Source organism: Balaenoptera physalus, assembly GCF_965194825.1.
Source record: "Balaenoptera physalus genome assembly, chromosome: 10".
NCBI lineage: Eukaryota > Metazoa > Chordata > Mammalia > Artiodactyla > Balaenopteridae > Balaenoptera > Balaenoptera physalus.
Genome location: NC_138889.1, coordinates 14,687,837 through 14,710,424, shown reverse-complemented (window position 1 = coordinate 14,710,424; position 22,588 = coordinate 14,687,837). Strand labels below are relative to the sequence as shown.

Sequence of the window (22,588 nt, the reverse complement as noted above, 5' to 3'; positions counted from 1 at the left end):
TCCTCCCTCGTGGAACTTACATGGAATTTAGTGGAAGATACAGATTCCCCAAAATGCGAACAAGTAAATACATAAAACTGTCATAAGTGCTATGATAGATGAGAGGAGGTGAACACTGGGACCCTCCTTAGTTTCAGTGGGCCTGACTGAGCTGAGGCCTGGAGTCAAGAGGGAGGGTCAGGGAGAATGGTTCAGGCCCTGCTTCCCACCCTAACTGCACCAGCTGAGGGAGGTTTGGTGCCCACCCCTCTTGTATTGTGGGAAGAGCATCAGACAAGGAGCAAAACTGTGCCGCACATTAGAATCATCCAGGGGGGTTTTAAAAATCCCAACGCCCAGGCCATACCCCACACCAGAATCAGAACGACTGGGGGTGGGATCCAGGCATTAGTACTTTTTAAAGATCCCCAGGGGAGTCCAATGTGCAGCAAAGTTTGGATATTACTGACATAAACATTTTAGAAATTGTGGTAAAATGAACATAACATAAAACGTACTATTTTAACCATTTTTAAGTGTACAGGTCAGTGGCATTAAGTACACTTACATTGTGCAGCCAGCACCACTATCTACCTCCAGAACCTCAGCAGCCCAAACGGAAATTCTGTACCCATTAAATAATAAGTCCCCATTCCCTCCTCCTCTACCCTTGGCAACCACCGTTCTTTATGTCTCTATAAATTTGGCTATTCTAGATATACAAGTGGAATTGTACAAAATTTGTCCTTTTGTGTCTGGCTTATTTCACTTAGCATAATATTTTCAAGGTTCGTCCATGTTGTAGCGTGCATCAGAACAATTTAAGGTTAAATAATATTCCACTGTATGTATATACCACCTTCATCCACTGAGGGACACTTGGGTTGTTTCCACTTTTAGATATTGTGAATAAGGCTGTCGAACATGGGTATGAAGATGTATGTTCAAATCTCTGATTTCACTTCTTTCGGTTATATACTGAGAAATGAGATGGCTAGATCATATGGTAATTCTACATTTTTTTTTTCAATTTTATTTTATTTTTTTGGCTGCATTGGGTCTTCACTGCTGTGCATGGGCTTTCTCTAGTTGCACTGAGTGGAGGGCTACTCTTCGTTGCGGTGCACAGACTTCTCATCGCGGTGGCTTCTCTTGTTGCGGAGCACGGACTCTAGGCATGCAGGTTTTAGTAGTTGCAGCATGCGGGCTCAGTAGTTGCGGCACGTGGGTCCTAGTGTGCACGGACTTCAGGAGTTGCGGTGAGTGGGCTCAGTAGTTGTGGCTCGTGGGCTTAGTTGCTCCGCAGCATGTGCGATCTTCCTGGGCCAGGGATTGAACCTGTGTCCCATGCATTGGCAGACGGATTCTCAACCACTGTGCCACCAGGGAAGTCCCTACATTTTTTGGTTTGAGGGCCTGCACCATTTTACATTCCCACCAGCTATTCACAAGGATTCCAATTTCTCTACATCCTAGTCAACAGTTGCTATCTTCTGTGTTTTGTTTATTTTTATAATAGCTGTCCCAATGGATGTGGTAGTATCTCATTGTGGTTTTTATTTGCATTTCTCTAATGTTAATGATATAAAAGCACATCTTTTCATGTGCTTATTGGACATTTGTATTTCTTCTCTGGAGAAATGTCTATTCAAGTCCTTTGCCCATTTTTAAACTGGGTTGTTTGGGTTTTTTGATGAGTTGTGGGAGTTCTTTATATAGTCTCGATGTTAACCCCTTATGAGAGATATGATTTACATGATATAAACATTCTTAAATGATACACTAATTTTAAAAGGCCTATGGGGGTGGGGGTGGGGGTGTGATGAACTGGGAGATTGGGATTGACATATATACACTAATATGTATAAAATAGATAACTAATAAGAACCTGCCGTACAAAAAATAAATAAATAAAATAAAATTCAACAACAACCAAAAAAGGGCTATAGGGGACTTACTTCCCTGGCACTCCAGTGATTAAGACTCTGTGCTCCCGGGCTTCCCTGGTGGCGCAGTGGTTGAGAATCTGTCTGCCAATGCAGGGAACACGGGTTCGCGCCCTGGTCTGGGAAGATCCCACATGCCGCGGAGCGACTGGGCCTGTGAGCCACAATTACTGAGCCTGCGCGTCTGGAGCCTGTGCTCCGCAACAAGAGAGGCCGCGATAGTGAGAGGCCCGCGCACCGCGATGAAGAATGGCCCCCGCTTGCCACAGCTGGAGAAAGCCCTCACACAGAAACGAAGACCCAACACAGCCATAAATAAATAAATAAATAAATAAATAAATAAATAAATAAATAAAATATTAAAAAAAAAAAAAAAGACTCTGTGCTCCCAATGCAGGGGGCATAGGTTCGATCCCTGGTTGGGGAACTAAGATCCCGCATGCCACACAGTATAGCCTAAAAAATAAATAAAAGGAAAAAAAATAAAAATAAAAAAAATAAAAAGGGCTATAAAAGGGTGGATGCATTACAATAACATTTTTTATAAAACAAAAATCAAACACTCATAAGGAAAAAGATTGGAATAATATACATCAGAATGTAATTAATTATTATCTCTGGTTGATAACAAGAGTGATTTTTATTTTATTGTTTTTTCTTTGTGCTTTCTATACTTCCAAGTTTTATGCATCAAACATGTATTATTTTTATAATTAGGTAAATTGTCATAAAAGTTATTATTATTGATATTAAAGGTAGAGTCCCAGTAAATTTTTTAAAAGAAAGCTGTTGTTTTCACCATAGTTAAAACAACATTTATTGAGGGTCTCCTATGCACCAGGTACTACTCTCAAAATTTCTGGTCGGGACTTTCCTGGTGGCTCGGTGGGTAAGAATCCGCCTGCCAGTGCAGGGGACATGGGTTTGAGCCCTGGTCCAGGAAGATCCCACATGCCACAGAGCAACTAAGCCCGTGTGCCACAACTACTTAAGCCCACACGCCTAGAGCCTGTGCTCCGCAACAAGAGAAGCCACTGCAATGAGAAGCCTGCGCACCACAACGAAGAGCAGCCCCCGCTCGCCACAATTAGAGAAAGTCCACGTGCAGAAACGAAGACCCAACGAAGCCAAAGATAAATAAATAAATTATTTTTTTAAAAAAATCTGGTCTAGTAGACAAGGAACAGGCAACACAATATAGGGTGGATGAGCTCTGATGGGAAAACCCAGTATGCACAAAGGAACCAGAGGGGGCTGCCTCACCCTCTGGCCAAATCTGAACAATTTAAGAATTAAAACAAATAATTACAGTACTGAATTATGATCCACTCTGTAAAATAAGAATCAATCCTTTGAGTCCATACTAATAACAAATAAACAAAATGAGATAAGGAAAAGCTCTTCTTTACAACAGAATGCCAACTAAATAAATGGAGATGTAATGATTGATTTAGAAAAATCAGGGAATTCCCTGGCGGTCCAGTGGTTAGGACTCAGTGCTTTCATTATCGTGGCCCCGGGTTCAATCCCTGGTTGGGGAACTAAGATCCCACAGTCAAAAAAAAAAAAAAAATCATCATTTCACACCCATGATAGTAATGATTGATTTAGGCAAGAATCGTAAATGGACGCTAGAATCTGTGGGTTCAAACTTGATGAGAAACAGGATTTTAGATCACTTTAAAGTATCTCCCCACAAATTGCTTACTAATTACAAAAGAAAAAAAAAAGGTAACTTCACAGTTGAGAAACATGATGGATACCACAAATACTGAGACAAAGTGACATCATGGGCCTCTTGATGTGATGTACTAAGAAGGAAACAAAATCACTTCTCTGGTATTGTTGCCAAAAATGCATAATCTAAGTCTAATTATGAGGAAATTAGGGACATTCTACAAAATAAATGGCCTGTACTCTTCAAAAGTGTCAACGTTATGGAAGATTTAAAAGTCTGGTGGGGGGGTGGTGGGATGAATTGGGAGATTGGAATTGACATGTATACACTAATATGTATAAAATAGATAACTAATAAGAACCTGCTGTATAAAAAATAAATAAAATTCAAAAAAAAATTAAAAATAAATAAATAAAAGTCTGAGAAACTGCTCCAGATTAGAGACTAAAGAGACATAAATATTAAATGCCCTGCATGATCCTGAATTGGATTCTAGACCAGAAAACAAATTAAATAAAGGACACTATTGGGACAATTGGTGAAATCTGAATAGAATGTGTATCTTAAACATAGTATTGAATTAATGTTAAATTTTTTTTTTCAAAGAATTTTTTTTTTTAACGCATTGTTTACTTTGTTTATTTATTTATTTTTGGCTGTGTTGGGTCTTCGTTTCCGTGCGAGGGCTTTCTCTAGTTGTGGCAAGCGGGGGCCACTCTTCATCGCGGTGCGCGGGCCTCTCACTATCGCGGCCTCTCTTGTTGCGGAGCACAGGCTCCAGACGCGCAGGCTCAGTAATTGTGGCTCACGGGCCTAGTTGCTCCGTGGCATGTGGGATTTTCCCAGACCAGGGCTCGAACCCGTGTACCCTGCATTGGCAGGCAGATTCTCAACCACTGCGCCACCAGGGAAGCCCATCAATGTTAAATTTTGATGATTTTCTTGTTTCTGATTTTCTGGTTATGTAAACCAATATCCGTGTTTTTAGAAAATACACACTGAAGTATTTGTGGGTAAAGGGACATGACATCTGCAAATTACTCTCAAACAGTTCAGAAAAAATAATGTATGTCTTACATACATGGAGACAAAAGCAAAAATGTGATGAAATGTTAATAATTGGTATAATTGGTGAGTTACAGGATTTAGGTATACTGGAATTTTTTACAGTATTCTTGGGACTTTTCTGTAAATCTGAAATTATGAAAAACAAAATTTAAATATCACCATTCAAAAAAATAAAATAATTTAAAAAATCACCATTTAATCCTATCTCCACCATATACTTACAGATGTAATCTTGGATAAACCATGAAATCTTCCAAACTTCTAGAAAGTAGCTATTAATACCACCACGGGATCATTCTTCAATGGTAGACTGATTTACTAAATAAAAGAAGAGCTTGGTGCAAATGTAGAGGGGAAAGAGAGCCTGGGGTACCTCCCTTCTGGACCCCCAAGGTTCCCAAATGAAAGCGGGGGGTCTTGCAGAAAGACGTGGCAAGGAGCACTCAGTGGAGGCTCGAGAGCAAGGGTGTCAGACGGACTGGGCACACCTGAGCGGGCTCCGACCTAACTCAATCAGAGCGCGGGTATTTGAGGAAGTGCCTCCTAGGCCTCAGCCTCAGTCTCTTCAGACTCTCCCACCCTGTGCTGGCTCTCCCTCCTCTAGCTAATCGTGGATCTGAAGCTCCAGCACCTAGACTTTTGGGCCAGCCTCCATGGCCAGGTCCCGGGATTGCTGGACTGGGACATGGGGAACGAGTGCTTTCTGGCCTTCACCACTACGCACCTGCCCTTAGCGGAACAGAACCGTGAGTGTCCGAGAGGGGGGTCGTGGGGGATGGGCGCGCCGCGGAGGGTCGGAGGCTCCTGGGCGCGCCGGACCGGAAGCTCCCCGGCCTTTGACTCGCTTGCCACTCACCCCCACGAGCCCCGTGACGTATGTCGCGTTACCGGGCCCCGCGCCCCCTTTGCTGAACCCCGGAGCTCCCACCCCGCCTCCACTTTTTCCGAGGGGCAATGGAGTCCCCGCCTCGACCGAAAGCCCAGGGAGGGCAGGGGTCCTGCCTGAACACGGCCTTTCAATCCTACCCCACCCACCCCGGCTAAATCCCAGAACTTTCTAGGCCTCTTCTCGGCCTTTTCTCCGTGGCGCCTACGCCATCGGGGCACACTACGTTTTCGTTCATCTTTCTCTTAAAATCTTTTTAAAATCGGTTTTGTTCGTGGCTGTATCCCCACCTCTTAATACATTGTCTGACACCTAGAGGTGCTCAATATTTGCTGAATGGATAGTTGACCGTTGTCTTTTAAAAACTTTTTTTGTTTGGTCCTCAAGTGTTGCGATTTGAGTTAATCACCTCCTACATTCATGGTACATGATTGCCATCTGTTTGGGCAAAGTACTTGGATTAACTCATTCAATCCCCACCCACTTTTGTCACCTCCCACACTCCCAAGTATCTACCCTAATCCGTTTAATGTCTTTAGATAGGTGTATCTTTGAAAACTGTTTAGCATTATTTTGCTTTTATAGATGAACTTAATTGACATAAACTCATTGCTTTTTTTCCCCTCATTCAAATTGTTTTTAAGAGTTATTTCGGTTGCTAAATGCAGATCTGGTTCATCATTTCTGACTGCTGTGCGGTATTCTATCATCTGCATACATTACTTTTTGCATTTTAATTCTCCTTACTGATGGAGACAAAACTCCACTGGAACTCTTTGCCACCATAAGTAATGCTGATGAACATTCTTGTATCTTCACTGATTCAAGAAATATTTATTGAGCACCTCCAATTTGCCAGGCACTGTTCTGGACGCTCACGTGATACATCATGAACAAAACAGACAAGTCTTCATGGAGCTGACATTCTACTGGGGCCACACAGGCAATCCACATTAAAAAAAAAAAAAAAAAAATATATATATATATATATATATATATATATATGGTATGTTATAAGTGATAACTGAGATGGGGGAAAAAAGGACATGGTAAGAGGGCTCAGGAATGGGGGCTGGGAGGTGGTGGCAGCTACAGTTTTAAATAGGGTCATCAGGTTGGTCTTCATTGGGAACATAGTATATGAGCAGAGCAGAGTTGAAGGAGGTGAGATAGTGAGCCGGAGGATACTTAGAGGAAAATTTCCCAGGCAGAAAAAATAGCCAGTGTAGAAGCCCTCAGGAATATGCCTGGAGGAACCGGTAAAGAGGCCAGTGAGGCTGGATCAAAGTAAATAAAGAGGAGAGTTCAGAGGGTGTGGGTCATGGAGCAGAGATCAGGAAGAGCCGTCTTCCCCTTTGAGGGCGTTAGGGTTGACTCCAAGTAAGATGCAGCATGGTTGAAAGGTTTGGAACAGAGGAGTGACATGATCGCCAGCTTAGTGAGTGACCTGTGCCATTGCATAGTGTGCCTATACTTGGTTTAATGTCCTGCTATCACTGTCTTAAGATTTTTAATAATTTTTGAACAAGGAGGCCCACATTTTCCTTTTTTGAACAAGGAGGCCCACATTTTCCTTTTGCACTGGGCGCTGCAAATTATGTAGCTGATCCTGAATGATCTATAGTCTGAAAAGATCACTGTGGCTGCTGGGTTGAGGGTACACTGTAAATGTAGAGCGACTGGGAAGCCAGGAGACTAGTTAGGAGGCTACTGTAGTAATCCAGACAAGAGCCGATGGCAGACTGCACCACCAGGGTGGTGGCAGAGGATATGGTGAGAAGGTAGAACCACGTGGATTTGCTTGATGGATTGGATGTGTGGTGTAAAAAAGAGAGATTAGAGGATGACTCATCCAGAGTTTTTGGCTGATCAAGAGCAAGGATGGGTTGTCTTGTAGTGAGATGGGGTAAGCTCCTGATAGGATGTTTAGGGAGGAAAATCAGGAATTCTGTTCTGAACATGCTGAGTTTGAGATATTTTTTAGATATCCAAGTAGAAATGTTGAGTAAGCTGGTGAATATATAAGTCTGCAATTCTGGAGAGAGGTATGCAGATATAAAATTTGAGAGTCTTTGGTACACGCCTGGCATTTAAGGGGTGAGAATAGAGAAGAACCAAGGATGAGCCCTGGGGGGCATTCCATTCTAAAGATATTGGAGAGGAGATAAACCAAAAAAACTGAGGAAGTGACCATTAAGAATCAAAACTGATATTGTGGTTTCCTGGAAACCAAGTGAAGAAAGTGTTTCAAAGAAGGAGTGGTCACAGGACAGGAACACTGCTGTGAGAGATCAGGTCGGAGGTGGGCTGACTATTGGATTTAGCAAAGCAGAGCCTTGATTATATGGTTTTGGTGGAGTGCAGCCTTGATCATAGTGGTTTTGGTGGAGTGGTGGAGGAGGAAGACTGATTGGCAAGGCTTTAAGTGTGGAAGGGAGAGGAAGTGGAGACAAAGTATAGGCAATTCTTTCGAGGAGTTCTTCCTCAAAGGAAAGCAAAAATATGGAGTAGTGGCCTGGCACAGAAAGTGGGGATAAAAGAAGTTCTTGTTTTTAATAAGATGAGAGAATTAACAGCATATTTGAATGATGATAATGGTCCAGAGACAGAAATTTGTAACAGAAGAGAGAGGAGACTGGAATTCCCTGGCCGTCCAATGAGTAGGACTTGGTGCTTTCACTGCTCCCTGGTCAGGAAACTAAGATCCCACAAGCCTCCTGAGGCCAAAATAAATTTCAAACACTGTCCTTGAGGAGGTGTGGGGCCACCTGTGTCAGAGAGAGCAGGGGAGGGAGATGGACAGAGGCACTATCCTTTGATCCCACTGAGATCACCCGTCTGTTGATATCATCACCCTTTCCCTGCTCTCAAAGAGCAGAGTTAGAGAGGATGTCCTCTCTTTAACTAACCTGGAATCCCCCAGTCAAACAGGCTCACTCTCTTGCATACACCGTTGACTCCTTTGGCTCTCTATGGCTTTGGAACACTTGCTTGGCCAAACCACAACCCTGATTAAATCCAGCTCTACCAAACAAGTGCTCCAAAGCCATAGATCAATGGATTGGGGTTATCAGTTGGTATCAAAAGAGATGGTTGGAAAGAGGAGGTGGTGCATTTTTACATGGTGCAAAAATGAGGTTATGGAGAGGTTGCAGTTATTGGTTTAGGTTATGACAGTGAGGACTGTCTACGTTAGGATGGAAGGCAGAATTTTGGGAGGAGAAGAGTTCAAGAAACTAGAGGCCAGGTTATTAGGATAATCATCTATGTATCTATTGAAATAGCCAAGATTTAAGGCAGGAGTAGCACTAGTGACAGTGAGCCAGGAACTAAATTCCTCTAAATGAGGGGGAGTGGCCGAGAATTTGGTAGATGATGGTAGCAATGAAAATTAGTATATAAATTCCTCTTTTAACTTGAGTAGACACACCCAGGATTAGACAGTAAATTGTAGTGCTGCCTGATTATTCTTCACCAGCACCGGTTGCTATTCAGATGTAATAAAGGATCCTATTTCACTGCACCTTTGCCAACACTTGGTATTACCTCTTTTTATAATTCTTGTCAGTTTGATGTAAAGTATTATATCATTCTTTTATTGTGTTCCTATTACTAGTAAGGCTGAGCATCTTCAGGAAGCCCCTCCTTCTGAATACTGATTCGTATCTTTCACCCATGTATAGATTTGTCTTAGTCTTTTATTTTTTGATTTGTAGGAGCTGTCTATCAGAGAATTGAGAGTTCTGGAGATGATTTTTTTTCTGGTTTATTATCTATGGATTTTTTTTTTCCCTTGTGAGTTTTACTGTGCAGAACCTTTCAATTTTTGTGTTATAATATCTGCATTAAATGTATAGGTTAATTTGAGGATAATTGGCATCTTTATAATATGTATTATATGTCTTTGTTTATTGAAGTCTTTTAGGTCCTTAAGTAGTAAGTACATCTTTTTCACATAAAGGTCCATTCTTTGATGAGTTAATCCCTAGATACATTATAACTTTGGTTGCTATTGTGAACAGCACCTTTTTGGAAAAAAAAATTATTTTCCAGTTTCTTAATGCTGGTATAGAGGAACAGTGGTGATTAGTATGTTGGTCTTATATCCAGCAAACTTGCTGGACTCTTATTGGTTCTAATAATTTATATATCGATTTTGTATGGTTTTCTGTTAATCTATGTTTTTTTCTGTAAATAATTATAGTTTTGCCTTTTTCTGTCTTGTATCTCTTACTACTTTTTCCTTTTTAGAATACTGTGTTGAACATTAACGATGTAATGGGCATCCTTTCTAATTACTGAGCTCTCTAATAAGTATATCATCATTTTCCAGACAAAAACCTAGATTCATCTGTAATACGACACTCATGGGGACAATGAGGGGGACAAAAATAGTTCCCCCTAACTGGACCAGAAGCCAGCTTCATGTCGAGCAGCTAGCTCTAACATATACCTGATTTACTCTGAGCCCACCATGTATTCATTCATCCAGTTAAGTTGAGCTCCTCCCATGTGCCAGGCAGTGAAGGAGACAGACCTGGAGATAGACACTAAGCAGGTAATTACAATAAAATGTGTGCTATGGGAGTGTTTGGACAGGTAGTCAGAGAAGGCCTGCTTTAGAAAGATGTTTAAACAGAGACCTGATGAGTAGCATTTAACTAGGCAAGCAGGAAGAGGGAAGAGTGTTTCTTTCCAGCAAAGGGAACAGCTTATGGGAAGGCAGAGGATCTAGATGTGGTCTGTTGGAGATGGGTGGAGAGCCTGGGAGGAATGACTCAACACTGATGAGAAGCCAGGGCCTTGTAGACTATCTCAGGAATTTAGATTTGGCCCAAAGGCAATGGAAAGCCATCAGAAGGCTTTACACTGAAGGGTGGCATGATTGGATTAACATTTTTGGGAAGATCACTCAAACTGCAATACGGTAAATTAAAGAAAAGAAGATAAACAGACCTTTTAGGTTATAGGCTTGGACTAGGATGGTAGAACTTGGTGATTGATTGGGTGTGGCTGTACGGGAAAGAGGAGTCAAGAATGATTTCCACTCACGGACATAGAAAACAAACTTATGGTTACCAAAGGGGAAGTGGTGGAGGGGGCGTGGGGGGGATAAATTAGGAGTTTGGGATTAGCAGATACACACTACTGTACATAAAATAGATAACCAACAAGGGCCTACTGTAGAGCACAGGGAACTATGTTCAATATCTTGTAATAACCTACAATGGAAAAGAATCTGAAAAAGAATGTGTATATATATGCGCGTGCGCGCACGTGTGTGTGTGTGTGTGTGTGTGTGTGTGTGTGTGTGTGTGTGTATAAAACTGAATCACTTTGCTGTACACCTGAAACAAACACATTGTAAATCAACTATACTTCAACTAAAAAATTGAGGAAAAAAAAAAAAAAAGAATGATTTCCAAGTATCTAGCCTGGACAGCTGGTTAGATGGTGCCATATGCTGAAACAAGGAATGCAGGAGCAAGAGCAGGAAAATGGAGTTGAGTTTTAGAAATGTTGTTCAAATGCCTGTGGGTTATCCCATGGGCAGTTCTAGTTAAGGGCTGGCAGAGAAGTCTGGGCTAGAGATAAAGATTTGTAAGCCTTGAGTTTATAGATGGTGACTGACTAAAGTAACAGGCATTAATGAGATGGTTTAGGGGCCGTAATGTGGGGTGAGAAGAGAAGAATGCAGAGGAGAATGAAAAGGTCAGAGAGGTAAGGGGAAACCAGTAGAATATGGCATCATAACTTCCCAGGCAGGGCCCGTAGCCACCTCCCAGGGAAGCTTCAAGGGGCCAAAATGAAAATCCTAGGATGTTTTGACTCTCTTCTTTTTGCTAGTTGCCAGATATAAACTCCGAATAGTTGAGCCACCAAAACTACCTCTGGAAAAAAAACCTAACCCTGATAAAGATGGTGAGTAGATGGGAGTGAGTTCTCTGACATGGCCCTGTGGCCTGGGCGGGACACCCAAAGCCCGTGACCTATGGCCTGCAATCTCCTTTTTCTCTGCACAGGTCCAGATTTCGAGCCCAACCTGTGGATGTGGGTAGACCCCAACATCGTGTTCCCCCCTGGAAAGCTGGAGGTCCCAGAACCCAGTAAGGGGAAGAATCTGACAAGCATAGTCCCTTCCCCTCAGCCACCCCCAAAAGAAGACGACTTTGCCAAATGCCCACAGGCCACAGTGGTGGAGTCGCCATCACTTTCTGGAGACCAGTATCCCCCTTGGAAGTGGTTTGCCTCTTCCCCCAGCAACTGGGAGGTAGGGATTTCTGGGGTGTGGGCTGGACTTGGGATGTAAGCAGGGTGGGCACAGGGATGATGCAGCAGAGAGTTCTGTTTTCTTAGGGTTAACGAAGGGTTAATGGGTTCAGAAATTAGCTGTGCCCCCGGGTTGGGGAGAAGCCCAGATGGTGGCCCTAGACCACCACCCCTTCCTGCCACTGCACCCCTGGAGTAGAGGCCGTGGAGTCAGGACCAGTTCCTACTCTGTGCTCCTCTAGCTCACAGAAGAGGAGGAGGCTGAGGACCAGGATGACAGCTCCTCTGTGGCTCTCCCGTCCCCTCACAAAAGGGCCCCCCTCCAGAGTCGGAGGCTTCGGCAAGCCAACAGCCAGGAGGGGGGGCTGTGGTCCCGGCCCCCTCTCAATTACTTCCACCTAATTGCACTGGCATTAAGAAACAGTTCCCCCTGTGGCCTCAACGTGCAACAGATCTACAGTTTCACTCGGTATGTGCAGGGGGGGGCCCTGTGAGGAGGGCGAAGGGAGGGGGCAGGGCCCTGCTCTGATACCTTCCAGGCCCTGGGCTGCTGCTTCAGTTCCCCCATCTGGGGCTGAGAGGATACTTCTCCTTTCCCAGGCACTGGTTCTGGGTTGTCCCCGAATGTGTGTCCACACCTCACACAGACAGGAAGATAGCCACCCCACCCCCTTTCACATCTAAGAAACTCCAACCTTTTTATACCTTAGTTCCTTAAAATATAAAATCACCCGGGTCATAAATTCTCCCATCTTCCCTCTCAAGAGGGAAGTATAAAATCTGGTTTAAAATAAACCCAGTATAAAATCTGGTTTCCCCAACAGTTTCTCACATGCTTTCCCTTTGGACTGAACTGCCTGGCACAGCCTGTTCCCCAAGGACCCGGGGAAGCCGGGCTGAGAAGGGATTTACGTTGAGCTTTGAGAGTCGGGTACCCATGACTATGACGAGTTTCTCAGACCTTTTCCCTCTATTATCAGACGAGTCACAGAGTATTAATCCTCAAGAGGCATCCTCCTTGACCAGGATTCCTCTGACAGGAGCTTGTTGGCCTGATTTCTGCTCTGTTCCTGTTGCAAGTCAAACTCCTGAGCCCTCGGAGGGAGGGAGGAAAGCGAGCCGGGGAGTGGGGGCAGTGAACTGGGTCTATAAGGTGAGGCTCTGCACAAGCACTGCGCCAGGTGGAGGTCTGACACATGCTCAGTCGGCAGAGTGCGTCGTGGGCCAGCTTGCCCTTCTCTGACGTGAGAGAAGGGCTGAGGCTCCAGGCCCCGGGGGAGAACATTCTCCAGGGTAAGGCGTCTCCCAGAGAGACCACACCTCTCCTTACCATTCCTCCCTGTCTGCAGACAACATTTCCCCTTTTTCCGGACGGCTCCTGAAGGCTGGAAGAATACCGTGCGTCACAATCTCTGTTTCCGAGACAGCTTTGAGAAAGTGCCGGTCAGCACGCAGGGTGGCGCCAGCACACGGCCCCGATCCTGCCTCTGGAAGTTGACCGAGGAGGGACACCGCCGCTTTGCAGAGGAGGCCCGCGCCTTGGCCTCCACTAAGCTGGAAACTATCCAACAGTGCATGAGCCAGCCAGGTGTGAGGCCTCGTCACACGTGGGGCCGAGGGAAGGGGCCCTGAAGATCCTGACCCAAGGCGGAGTGTGCAGAGAAGGAGCCAGGGTCACATGGGGAGGGGGCGGGGAGGGGGTGGCACCTTCTGTAGGAAGGGGAGAGGAGAGCAGTGTTCTGAGACCCTGGGGTGGTGCCTGCGTCAGGGGTCCCCCCACACACACAAGCACGGAACCTGAGGTGCTGGGAGTTGATGGAGAAACAGCTAAGGTGCAGCTGGCCCTACTCACAGCCCCGCAGCTTGGGGAAATGGTGACCACACAATGTGAGAAGCATGGTATAAGCGGTTCTCTGCAAAGGGGGCTTTTTCTTCTCCTGGAGACCAGGTGGCATTTGGGCCTTGAGAGAGGAAAAGTAGATCATTTGCCGTGAGAGAGCTTTCCAGGCTTAGGGAACAGCGTCTGCAAACGGCAGATAGATCCCTTTGACTTTCTTCTTTCCTTACAGATGTGATGCCCTCCCTCTTTGACCTTTAGTTCCACAAACCAACCGTCAGCCCATGCCTTATTAAAGTTATCTGCAGCACCCTGGTGTGTGCGTGGTCTGAGGATGTGGCAGGGGTGGGGGCGGAGGTGAGCTCTGAGGTTGGAAATGGGATGCCCTCAGAGCTGATGGGTGGGGCAGTTGCCTGATGCACAGCAAAGGGAGCCCATACTCTTCCTTCTTCAAAGGAAGAAAACACTCAGCCCTCTTTAGGGTCCCATTTTTCTTGGGAGATGCTATCATAAAGCAGCCAGGCCTGCAAAAGGCCCCCCCAAATCACCACCCACTCATAGGAGTGGATGTAATCAGCTGGGGACAATGAGGAGAGGCCCAGGGAAACACATCATCTATGGAACAGTTGAAGGAAAGACCCTTATAGGAGGCCATGAAGGAGCAGTGAGAAAGGTGAAAGGAAAGAATTTCTTGAGAAAAGGAGTAGCCAGGCTTAAGTCTCATTTCCCCCATTTAAGCATTGGGGGTGAGGGGTGGGAACTGAGAGCTGAGAGGCATGGCCCTTCCATATTTCCGGTTTCAGTAGAAACCAGAGTACTTGTCCTTAGAGGCTGCAGATCACAGCTGGGCTGCTGTGGCTTCCCTGGTTGCAGGAGACTGTGTCCAGGGCAAGGCCAGCTGCCAGCCTCAGACCTGAGGGATAGGGAGAAGCCAGGGGGACAAGTAAGGAAGGAACGAGATTCAGAGCTGTGTCGGGATGCCACGGACATTCCCACAGTGCTTGAAGTTCATGCTGGGTTTCCCACAGGGCTGAGATGACCCTTCTCATTCCCTCTCCTGCTCTTCCCTCACCCCACAACAGGCCTGTACAGAAACATGGCTCCAGCCTCAGACACTGTCCCAGGGGACTGGGCATCACTACTCCCCAGAGGTCGCAGTGGGTGGTGCGTGAGTCTCAAGAAGGGCACTGGCTCTCAGCTCTGATGTAGCTGCTTGCTGCTCTTGCATCCTCGTTCTAGAAGAACCTGCCTCAGGCAGCCACTTTCTCTTTAAGCTTGAGTGTCTTGATCAGGAAAATGAGTTAATGATGGCTCTTTCTTTTTTTAATTTTTATTTATTTTTATTTGTTATGGACACACAGCATGGCATGTGGGATCTTAGTTCCCCTACCAGGGATTGAACCCGCGCCCCCTGCAGTGGAAGCGCGGAGTCTTAACCACTGGACCGCCAGGGAAGTCCCTGATGGCTCTTTCTTAGTACTGTACCAGCATTGAGATGTGGGGGGATGGAGTAGAGTGCTTCATACCAAACCTGGCTCCCAGTTCTAAATAAATGGTAGCTGTTTTTTTGCTTCTTGTGATGTCTAGTTAGGACCCGCCTCCTTCCTCCAGGATGCTGGTGGGCTAGTGATGGCCTGGATTTACTTTCAGCACTTGGCAACTCTCAGTGGGAGCCGGGACCTTGCTCCATCTCTGACTCCCCGCTCTGCTCCTGCTCAGCAGATCACCTGTCATCTCTCACTGTATCTTCTTTAGCACAGTTTTCTTAACATTTCTAAACTTCAGTTTCTTTTGCATGCAAATTGGGGATAGTAAAAGTACACACAAATTTGATTTGGGAACTAAATAGGACAATGGAAAGTGTGTAGTCCTGTGTCTGGCATATTAACATTGAGTGCTTACAATTGGACCAGATATCATTCTAAGTGCATTTGCAGGTTTAATCCATACAGAGGTCTTAAGGAGTAGGTACTGTTATTCTTCTCAGGTCATTGAGTGTGATAGCTATTTAAGGAGTTGCCTTCATTTCTGTCCACTTATTCAGCCCTTAATCCCTTGCAGTCTATAGCACTATAAAATCAGACTGCCTCCTCCCTAGTCTCTGAAACATGGTATTCCTGAAAGCATGGCCCATGCCCTATCTGACCAAAATCTTTACCTTTGAAGAAAGGCCCCCGTTCATCTGCTTGGTTTGCACGTTTTTGGTAACAGACATGCAGTCTCGCCCTAGTCACTTGTCCATCACCACAACCACCTCTGCTCTACCCGCTCCAGCTTTGCATTCATTCTGGAATATGCACCAAAAGCAGTGCTAGGCCAGGGGCTCTCACTGGCCCTCACTTGCCGCAAGGATGTGGGGGATTGGCAGGCCCAGGAGTGTCAAGTGTCAGTGCAGGAGGCAGTGTCTCACCTTAAAGAGCTGAGCCTCATACCGAAGGCCATTGAGAATGAGCTGAGCCAAGAACCTAACCCGGTTTTACACCTAAGCAGAAAGTATTTGTTGTGTTGTTTTATTATATACTGAATTTTCCAGGAATGCAACTCTTATGTAAAGTGAAGGAAGACTGTACTTTTTTTAGTTTGGAAGTTTTCTGAGAGTTGTTTGCCATTTCGGAAAATCACTTCACTGACAGCAAAGCTGCTCTGGTATTTAACTCACCAATACCACATGCCTGTATTGGTCTGTTTGTATTTGTTGTAATCATCGGGATTCTACATGTATAAACAAATATTTAGCTATTTCAAGGTAGCCAATATACAGAAAAAAGTATTTTCAGGACTTCCCTGGTGGCGCAGTGGTTAAGACTCTGCACTCCCAATGCAGGGGGCCCGGGTTCGATCCCTGGTCAGGGAACTAGATCCCACACTCATGCCGCAACTAAGGAGCCGGCGAGCCACAACTAAGACCTGGTGCAAACTAATTAATTAATAAATTAAAAAATCAGAATAGCTCTATATCCATTTTTTAAAAAGTATTTTCAATAATCATTTGAATGACATCTCTTTAAGCTATTCACAATAAGTACAAATTTTTAACTGTCTCATATTTTCAAATATAGTTTATTGGACTTCCCTGGCGGCGCAGTGGTTAAGAATCCACCTGCCAATGCAGGGGACATGGGTTTGAGCCCCGGTCTGGGAAGATCCCACATGCCACAGAGCAACTAAGCCCGTGTGCCACAACTACTGAGCCTGCGCACTACAGCCCGCGAGCCACAACTACTGAAGCCCGTGCACCTAAAGCCCATGCTCCACAACAAGAGAAGCCACCGCAACGAGAAGCCCACGCACCGCAACGAAGAGTAGCCCCTGCTCGATGCAACCAGAGCCACGTGCAGCAACGAAGACCCGACACAGCCAAAAATAAATAAATAAATTTATAAAAAAGAATATATATAGTTTATCCATTAGAATGCATTTTTATTATACATTTCTCTCCCTTTATTTTTCTGTTGTATTACTGTTAGAGCATTACAGTTTGATTTTTTTTAAATTGTATGTGTAGGTAGGTTATTTTATCAGTAAGGTTCATTTCAGGGTGGTAAAGACGGTCTTACAGAGTATTTGCTCCATTCCTAGGGTGTTAAGGCTGATGAAGTAGAAAACCACCAAACCAAGCAACGTATAAGATACAGTCCCTGTCCCAGAGGTGCTCACCCTCAGTGACCTTGGCAACCAGTGAGGACAATACAATGGAATAAGTCCCGTTCATGTCCAAACCCCAGAGCCTAGCATGGGGCCCATTAGGTAGTAAGAATGCTCTGTTTGCTAGGACTTGTCACTAGTAACTTCCCTAACAGGCAGATTCCTTGTTCTCTGGAAGCACAGAGAAGAGGGCAATTAGCGTGAGAGGAACTGGGGAAGACTTCTCACAGGAGACGTTAGCACGGGGTCTTTTTTCCAAGTCTGGAAAACAACAGCTAGCTCTTCTCCGGAAGTGATGTCCCCTGCATTGGCAAGTGGATTCTTAACCACTGTGCCACCAGGGAAGTCCAACTCCCTTTTATTTTTTAAATGATGCTTAGCCACTCATTGAAAGTGGCTTGGAGGGGGCAAACATGGAAGCAGGAAGGCCTGTAGGGAGGTGACTGCAGAATCCACGTGGCAGTAGAAATGGAGAGCAGCAGCCTGATTTGATGATATAGCTTGGAGGCAGAATCAACACGTCAACAGTACTGACTAGATGCAGGAGGAGAAAATAATGACTCTGAGGTTTTTGGTTTGAATGACTGGATGAATGATGAGGAGGGGAAGCCTGTGTAGGAGCAGCAGGTTTGAGCAGTTTTGTATTTAGAATGTGTGAGACATCAGGGTGGTTACGTCAAGTTGATAATTGTTGTAAGTCTGGAGTTCAGAAGATAAGCCTGAGCTGAAGACGTAAATACATTTGAGAGTCAGGGGGATATAGACAGTATTTAAATCATACTCAATGTACTGGTGTAGAAAGATATTCATAATACATTTTTAGGGCTAAAAAAACAAACAGTAGCAGAACAGTATGTTGTCTACGCACAGAAAATGTCTTGAAGAAAACAGGTATAAGACAGTAATAGTCATCTTTGGGGATTGGCGGGTGGCAAAAAGATATGGAGGCCAATCCCTTTTTATTTATTTATTTATTTATTTTAAAAATATTTATTTATTTGGCTGTGCTGGGTCTTAGTTGCAGCACGCGGGATCTTTAGTTGCGGCGTGGGATATAGTTCCCTGACCAGAGATCGAACCTGGGCCCCAGGCATTGCGAGCGCAGAGTCTTAGCCACTGGACCGCCAAGGAAGTCCCCCTTCTTATTTATAGCTTCGGTACAGGTTTTTTTTTCTTTTTTAATAAGAAATTACTTTTTAGAATTTTTAAATAAATAAAGCTATCTACTAGCCTATTTTGTAGTTTGATACTCTAATTGTTAGGGAACCATTGACTGATACCACCCACCTTGGCCAGGCACAATGATAACCACTTGCATGAGTTGTCTCACAACACGAGTTCCCAATAAGGAACATGGTGCTGCCACCGAAAACTAACCAGGAGAATCTGGGAGGGGCCAAAAGGAGGGAGGAGATGCCAGCCCATAATATTGTCCTGCCAACCTCTCAGAATCCTTTGCACTGGAATCCATCTTGGCTGAGAGATGCACGCGCCACCAGGAAGGACCCTGAGTCAGACCAAATATAGGCCAAGAAAGAAGACTGGCCAGAGACAACCCTGAAAACTAACCCCATTACCATGAAACCTGAGACTGCGAGCCACATGGCAGAGCAGTTCTCCTGGGTTCCCTTACCCTGCTGCTCTCCACCCGGGTGCCCCTTCCCAATAAAGTCTTTTGCTTCGTCAGTACATGTATCTCCTCAGACAATTCATTTCCGAGTGTTAGACAAGAGCCCACTCTTGGGCCCTGGAAGGGGTCCCCTTTCCTGCAACATAATTAGCAGGCTGTTAGCTGCATGCTTCTGAGGCTCCTTCCCAGCACAGATTCCCACCCCATGGGCATGTTAACACCAGGGCGCCTGGAGTTTTGATGATTTTAACTTAATTTGAGAAATATTCATAGAAGATCCCTTTCTGCTAGTTCTACTGAGTCAGGTATGATCAAGACACAGTCCCTGGGCTTCCCTGGTGGCGCAGTGGTTGAGAGTCTGCCTGCCGATGCAGGGGACACTGATTCGAGCCCTGGTCCGGGAAGATCCCACATGCCGCGCAGCAGCTAGGCCCATGTGCCACAACTACTGAGCCTGCGCGTCTGGAGCTGTGCTCCGCAACGAGAGGCTGCAACAGTGAGAGGCTCGCGCACCGCACTGAAGAGTGGCCCCCGCTCGCCGCAACTGGAGAAAGCCCTCACACAGAAACAAAGACCCAACACAGCCAAAAATAAATAAATAAATAAATAAATTTAAAAAAAAAAAAAGAAAAGCTCAGTTCTGTGGGTCTGAGTATTATTTAGTAAAAAAAAAAAAAAAAAAAAGACAGTCCCTGCACTTGAAGAGCTTTTTAACTATTGGGTTTTCAACTGACTACTAAACAAAACGACAAGAGGATGAGCAAAGGACCTTGAAATTGAAAAATTAATTCTGCAGGATCCACTCTGATAGGCTTCACAAAAAGGGTGACATTTCATTCATTCAATCATGAATTGATCTAAGAGCTTATGAATAGATTGAGAGCTTACCATGTTCCAGACAAAGTCACCAGCCTTGTGGAAATTCCATTCTAGTTCATATTTCAGAGCCCTATATAATAGAAAGAATTTATCAGGCAGAGCTGGAAAGAAGTAAATTCTAGGCAGAGGGAACCAAGGGCTGGAGATGCTAAAGTGCATAGGAGCAACAGGACTGCAGGAATATTGCCTGGAGGAGGGGGTGGAGGGGTGGAGTGTGGGACACAAGACTGAAAAGGAGGTTAGGAAACTTAGTGTAAAATTCATGTTGCGAAATTTAGATATTTCCTGAAGGCAACTTAGAGATATTAAATTAATCAGGAAAGTCATTTTAGAGACTACCTTAAGACCAGCGTGTGGAGGATAAATGGAGCTGAAATACACCAGACACTTGGAAACCAGTCAGAAAGATTTTACATGAATCTAAGCAAGAAAGGTAGGGAATTGAAATAAGGTATGGTCTATGAGTATAAAAGGTGGAGAACAGATTTTAGACATCTCAGAAATCCAGTAAGACAGCTTGCACAGGGTGGATGTGGGGACTAAGTGAAAGGGAGTATCAAAGAAAACTTACCGCGGGGACTTCCCTGGGGGCGCAGTGGTTAAGAATCTGCCTGCCAATGCAGGGGACACCGATTCAAGCCCTGCCCTTCCCTGGTCCGGGAGACCCCACAGGCCGCGGAGCAACAAAGCCCGTGCGCCACAACTACTGAGCCTGCACTCTAGAGCCCACGAGCCACAATTAGTGAAGCCCGTGTGCCTAGAGCCCGTGCTCTGCAGCAAGAGAAGCCACCGCAATGAGAAGCCCGCGCCCCGCAACGAAGAGTAGCCCCCGCTCGCCACAACTAGAGAAAGCCTGCACACAGAAACGAAGACCCAACACAGCCAAAAATAAATAAATAAATAAATAAAAATAAATTAAAAAAAAAAGATAACTTACCCCAAAACTCCAGGCTTTAGTTTAGTGGTATCATTCACTGGGAGGATGAAAACAGGGGATGATCTGAAGAGGAAGAAATTGAGTTCCATTCACACAGTCTAGTTCAGATGGCAGCTGAATGAATACTCAGTAATGGAAGACTTTAGGGAAACAGTTTCAAAACCCAAATTGCAGAGGGCTGAAAAGTTAGGAGTTTAAGCAGATGGTGTAGACTACTCTAAAGCAGCTTTGGGACAAATGACGGAAACAGATGGGATGGTTGGGATGTGACAGAATGAGAGGTCTTGGTAGGTCAAGTGAAGTAATATGTTGCCATGAGAGTGTGGTGGAAGTATTCCTGGGATCCAGTGGGAAAAGCGAAGTCAAGAGGACCTAAGACCTAGACCAGTGATTCTCAAACTTGACTGAGCATCGGAATCACCTGAAGGGCTCATTAAACCACAGATTGCTGGGACCCACTCCAGAGTTTCCTATTCAGTAGGTCTGGGGTGGGGCCCAAGAATTTGCATTTCTAACAAGCTCCCAGATGCTGATGCTGCTGACCGGGAGGCCACATTTTAAAGGTTTTTAAATTTTTAAACCTGGCCTAGAGCAAACATTTAGTAGCTGGCAGATGCTGAATAATTCTCCAAGTGAATGGATAAGAGTACTCATATTCAGGAATGGAGGTCTCCCTGCAGTTAAAGACCAGATAGAAGGTAAGTCCACAGGGGAGGATGGAAGACGATAGTCAGAGTAGAACTTCAGAGTTTGAATTCAGAGAAGGAGCAATTTTTGGTGGACAAGGTCCAGGATTACCCCTGCCAGGGGAGTGATGAGAGGTCAAGGAACTGAGAACTGCAAGGTCATCAAAATGGATCACATCTGGCAAAGGCCTGAGTCTAAAGGGAAGCTCCATCAGGAAGTCAAGATCTGAAGGGGAGTCTGGCTACTTTCTGGGTCTGAATTATGTAGAGTTGACTGGATATGCCCACAGACATTGTAACCCATTCAGGTTAATGCACCAGTACAGGTAACAAATGTAAGGGAAGCTGGGGACTTTGTGCCAGCTCTGTTTGCACATCCTATAAGTTAAGGTGTGGGCCAGGCCCCAGGCTTTTTGGAGGGAGTTCTAGGGTGGAGATCACAGTCTGGGGATTTCAGCCCTGGGAGGGAGCAATTCACCTTAGGTGCTAAGGGAGCAGGGCAGACAGGAAGGCTGTTGACTCTGGGAGAAGTGGCTTGTAGAGAATAAAGTTCCACTAGTTTAGCACGTTTACAGATTAAACACGTCTGCTAACCCTCAGCAAAGACTCTGCACCCTTTATAGCTTTCCCTTTACAGCTTTACAGGAGCAACGTTCAGATCACCCCTGTGGGGTATGAGCGTGATTAGGTCTTAGATTAGGCCTTCAGCTTGTGTTCCCTACAGCCTGCTGGTAATGCCTCTGCCGCTTTACACCTGTGCAACCTTCCACAGACTTACCTCCTCCTTCACGCCTCAGTTTCCCGCTTGTAAAATGCCAGTAATAACAGGACACCACACAGGGTTATTGTGAAGATTACCTGAGGTAGTTAAGGTAAAGCTCTGGACCCCCACTAAGCACCCTATAAATACTAGTTACGATTTGTTACATTGTCTCTACGGGTCCTTGTCAGGGTCCATATACGTGCGCGGTCCCCGCTAACTGTTGCGTGCGCTCCTTCCCCTTACCTTTTCCAGCCAGACTGCATTTGGCGGTACTGGCGACGGGCTGGATTTGTGCGCAATGAGGGTTCCCGGAGAAAAACCCGCGTAACCGTAGAAGGACTTGCAGTGGCGCCTGCCGGCCGCTGGGGGCCGCGGGGGCCGCTG

General features: G+C 45.3%; 1 protein-coding gene and 1 long non-coding RNA gene across 7 annotated transcripts in view; one reads left to right on the top strand and one right to left on the bottom strand.

Moving 5' to 3' along the window:
• Positions 1 to 22,583, bottom strand: part of LOC309637112 — a 47,595-nt gene extending 25,012 nt beyond the window's left edge. For 2 of the 6 annotated variants that reach the window (XR_014250401.1, XR_014250403.1), the window contains exons 1-3: positions 22,448 to 22,583; positions 20,756 to 20,818; positions 19,828 to 19,888 (exon numbers count right to left, since the gene is read on the bottom strand). This is a non-coding gene — a long non-coding RNA (uncharacterized lncRNA). Of the gene's footprint in view, positions 1 to 17,026; positions 18,034 to 19,827; positions 19,889 to 20,389; positions 20,538 to 20,755; positions 20,819 to 22,447 lie in introns of those variants that run through there. The other 4 variants (XR_014250405.1, XR_014250402.1, XR_014250406.1 and 1 more) reach the window with 4 other exon arrangements.
• On the top strand, positions 4,568 to 16,940 carry FOXR1 (forkhead box R1). The gene is made up of 6 exons (XM_082411215.1): positions 4,568 to 5,417; positions 11,405 to 11,479; positions 11,581 to 11,828; positions 12,070 to 12,296; positions 13,177 to 13,415; positions 13,897 to 16,940. The coding sequence occupies exons 1-6, from the start codon at positions 5,357 to 5,359 to the stop codon at positions 13,923 to 13,925; spliced, it is 879 nt and encodes a 292-aa protein (XP_082267341.1). The 5' UTR covers positions 4,568 to 5,356; the 3' UTR covers positions 13,926 to 16,940.
• Positions 22,584 to 22,588: the final 5 nt, after the last annotated feature.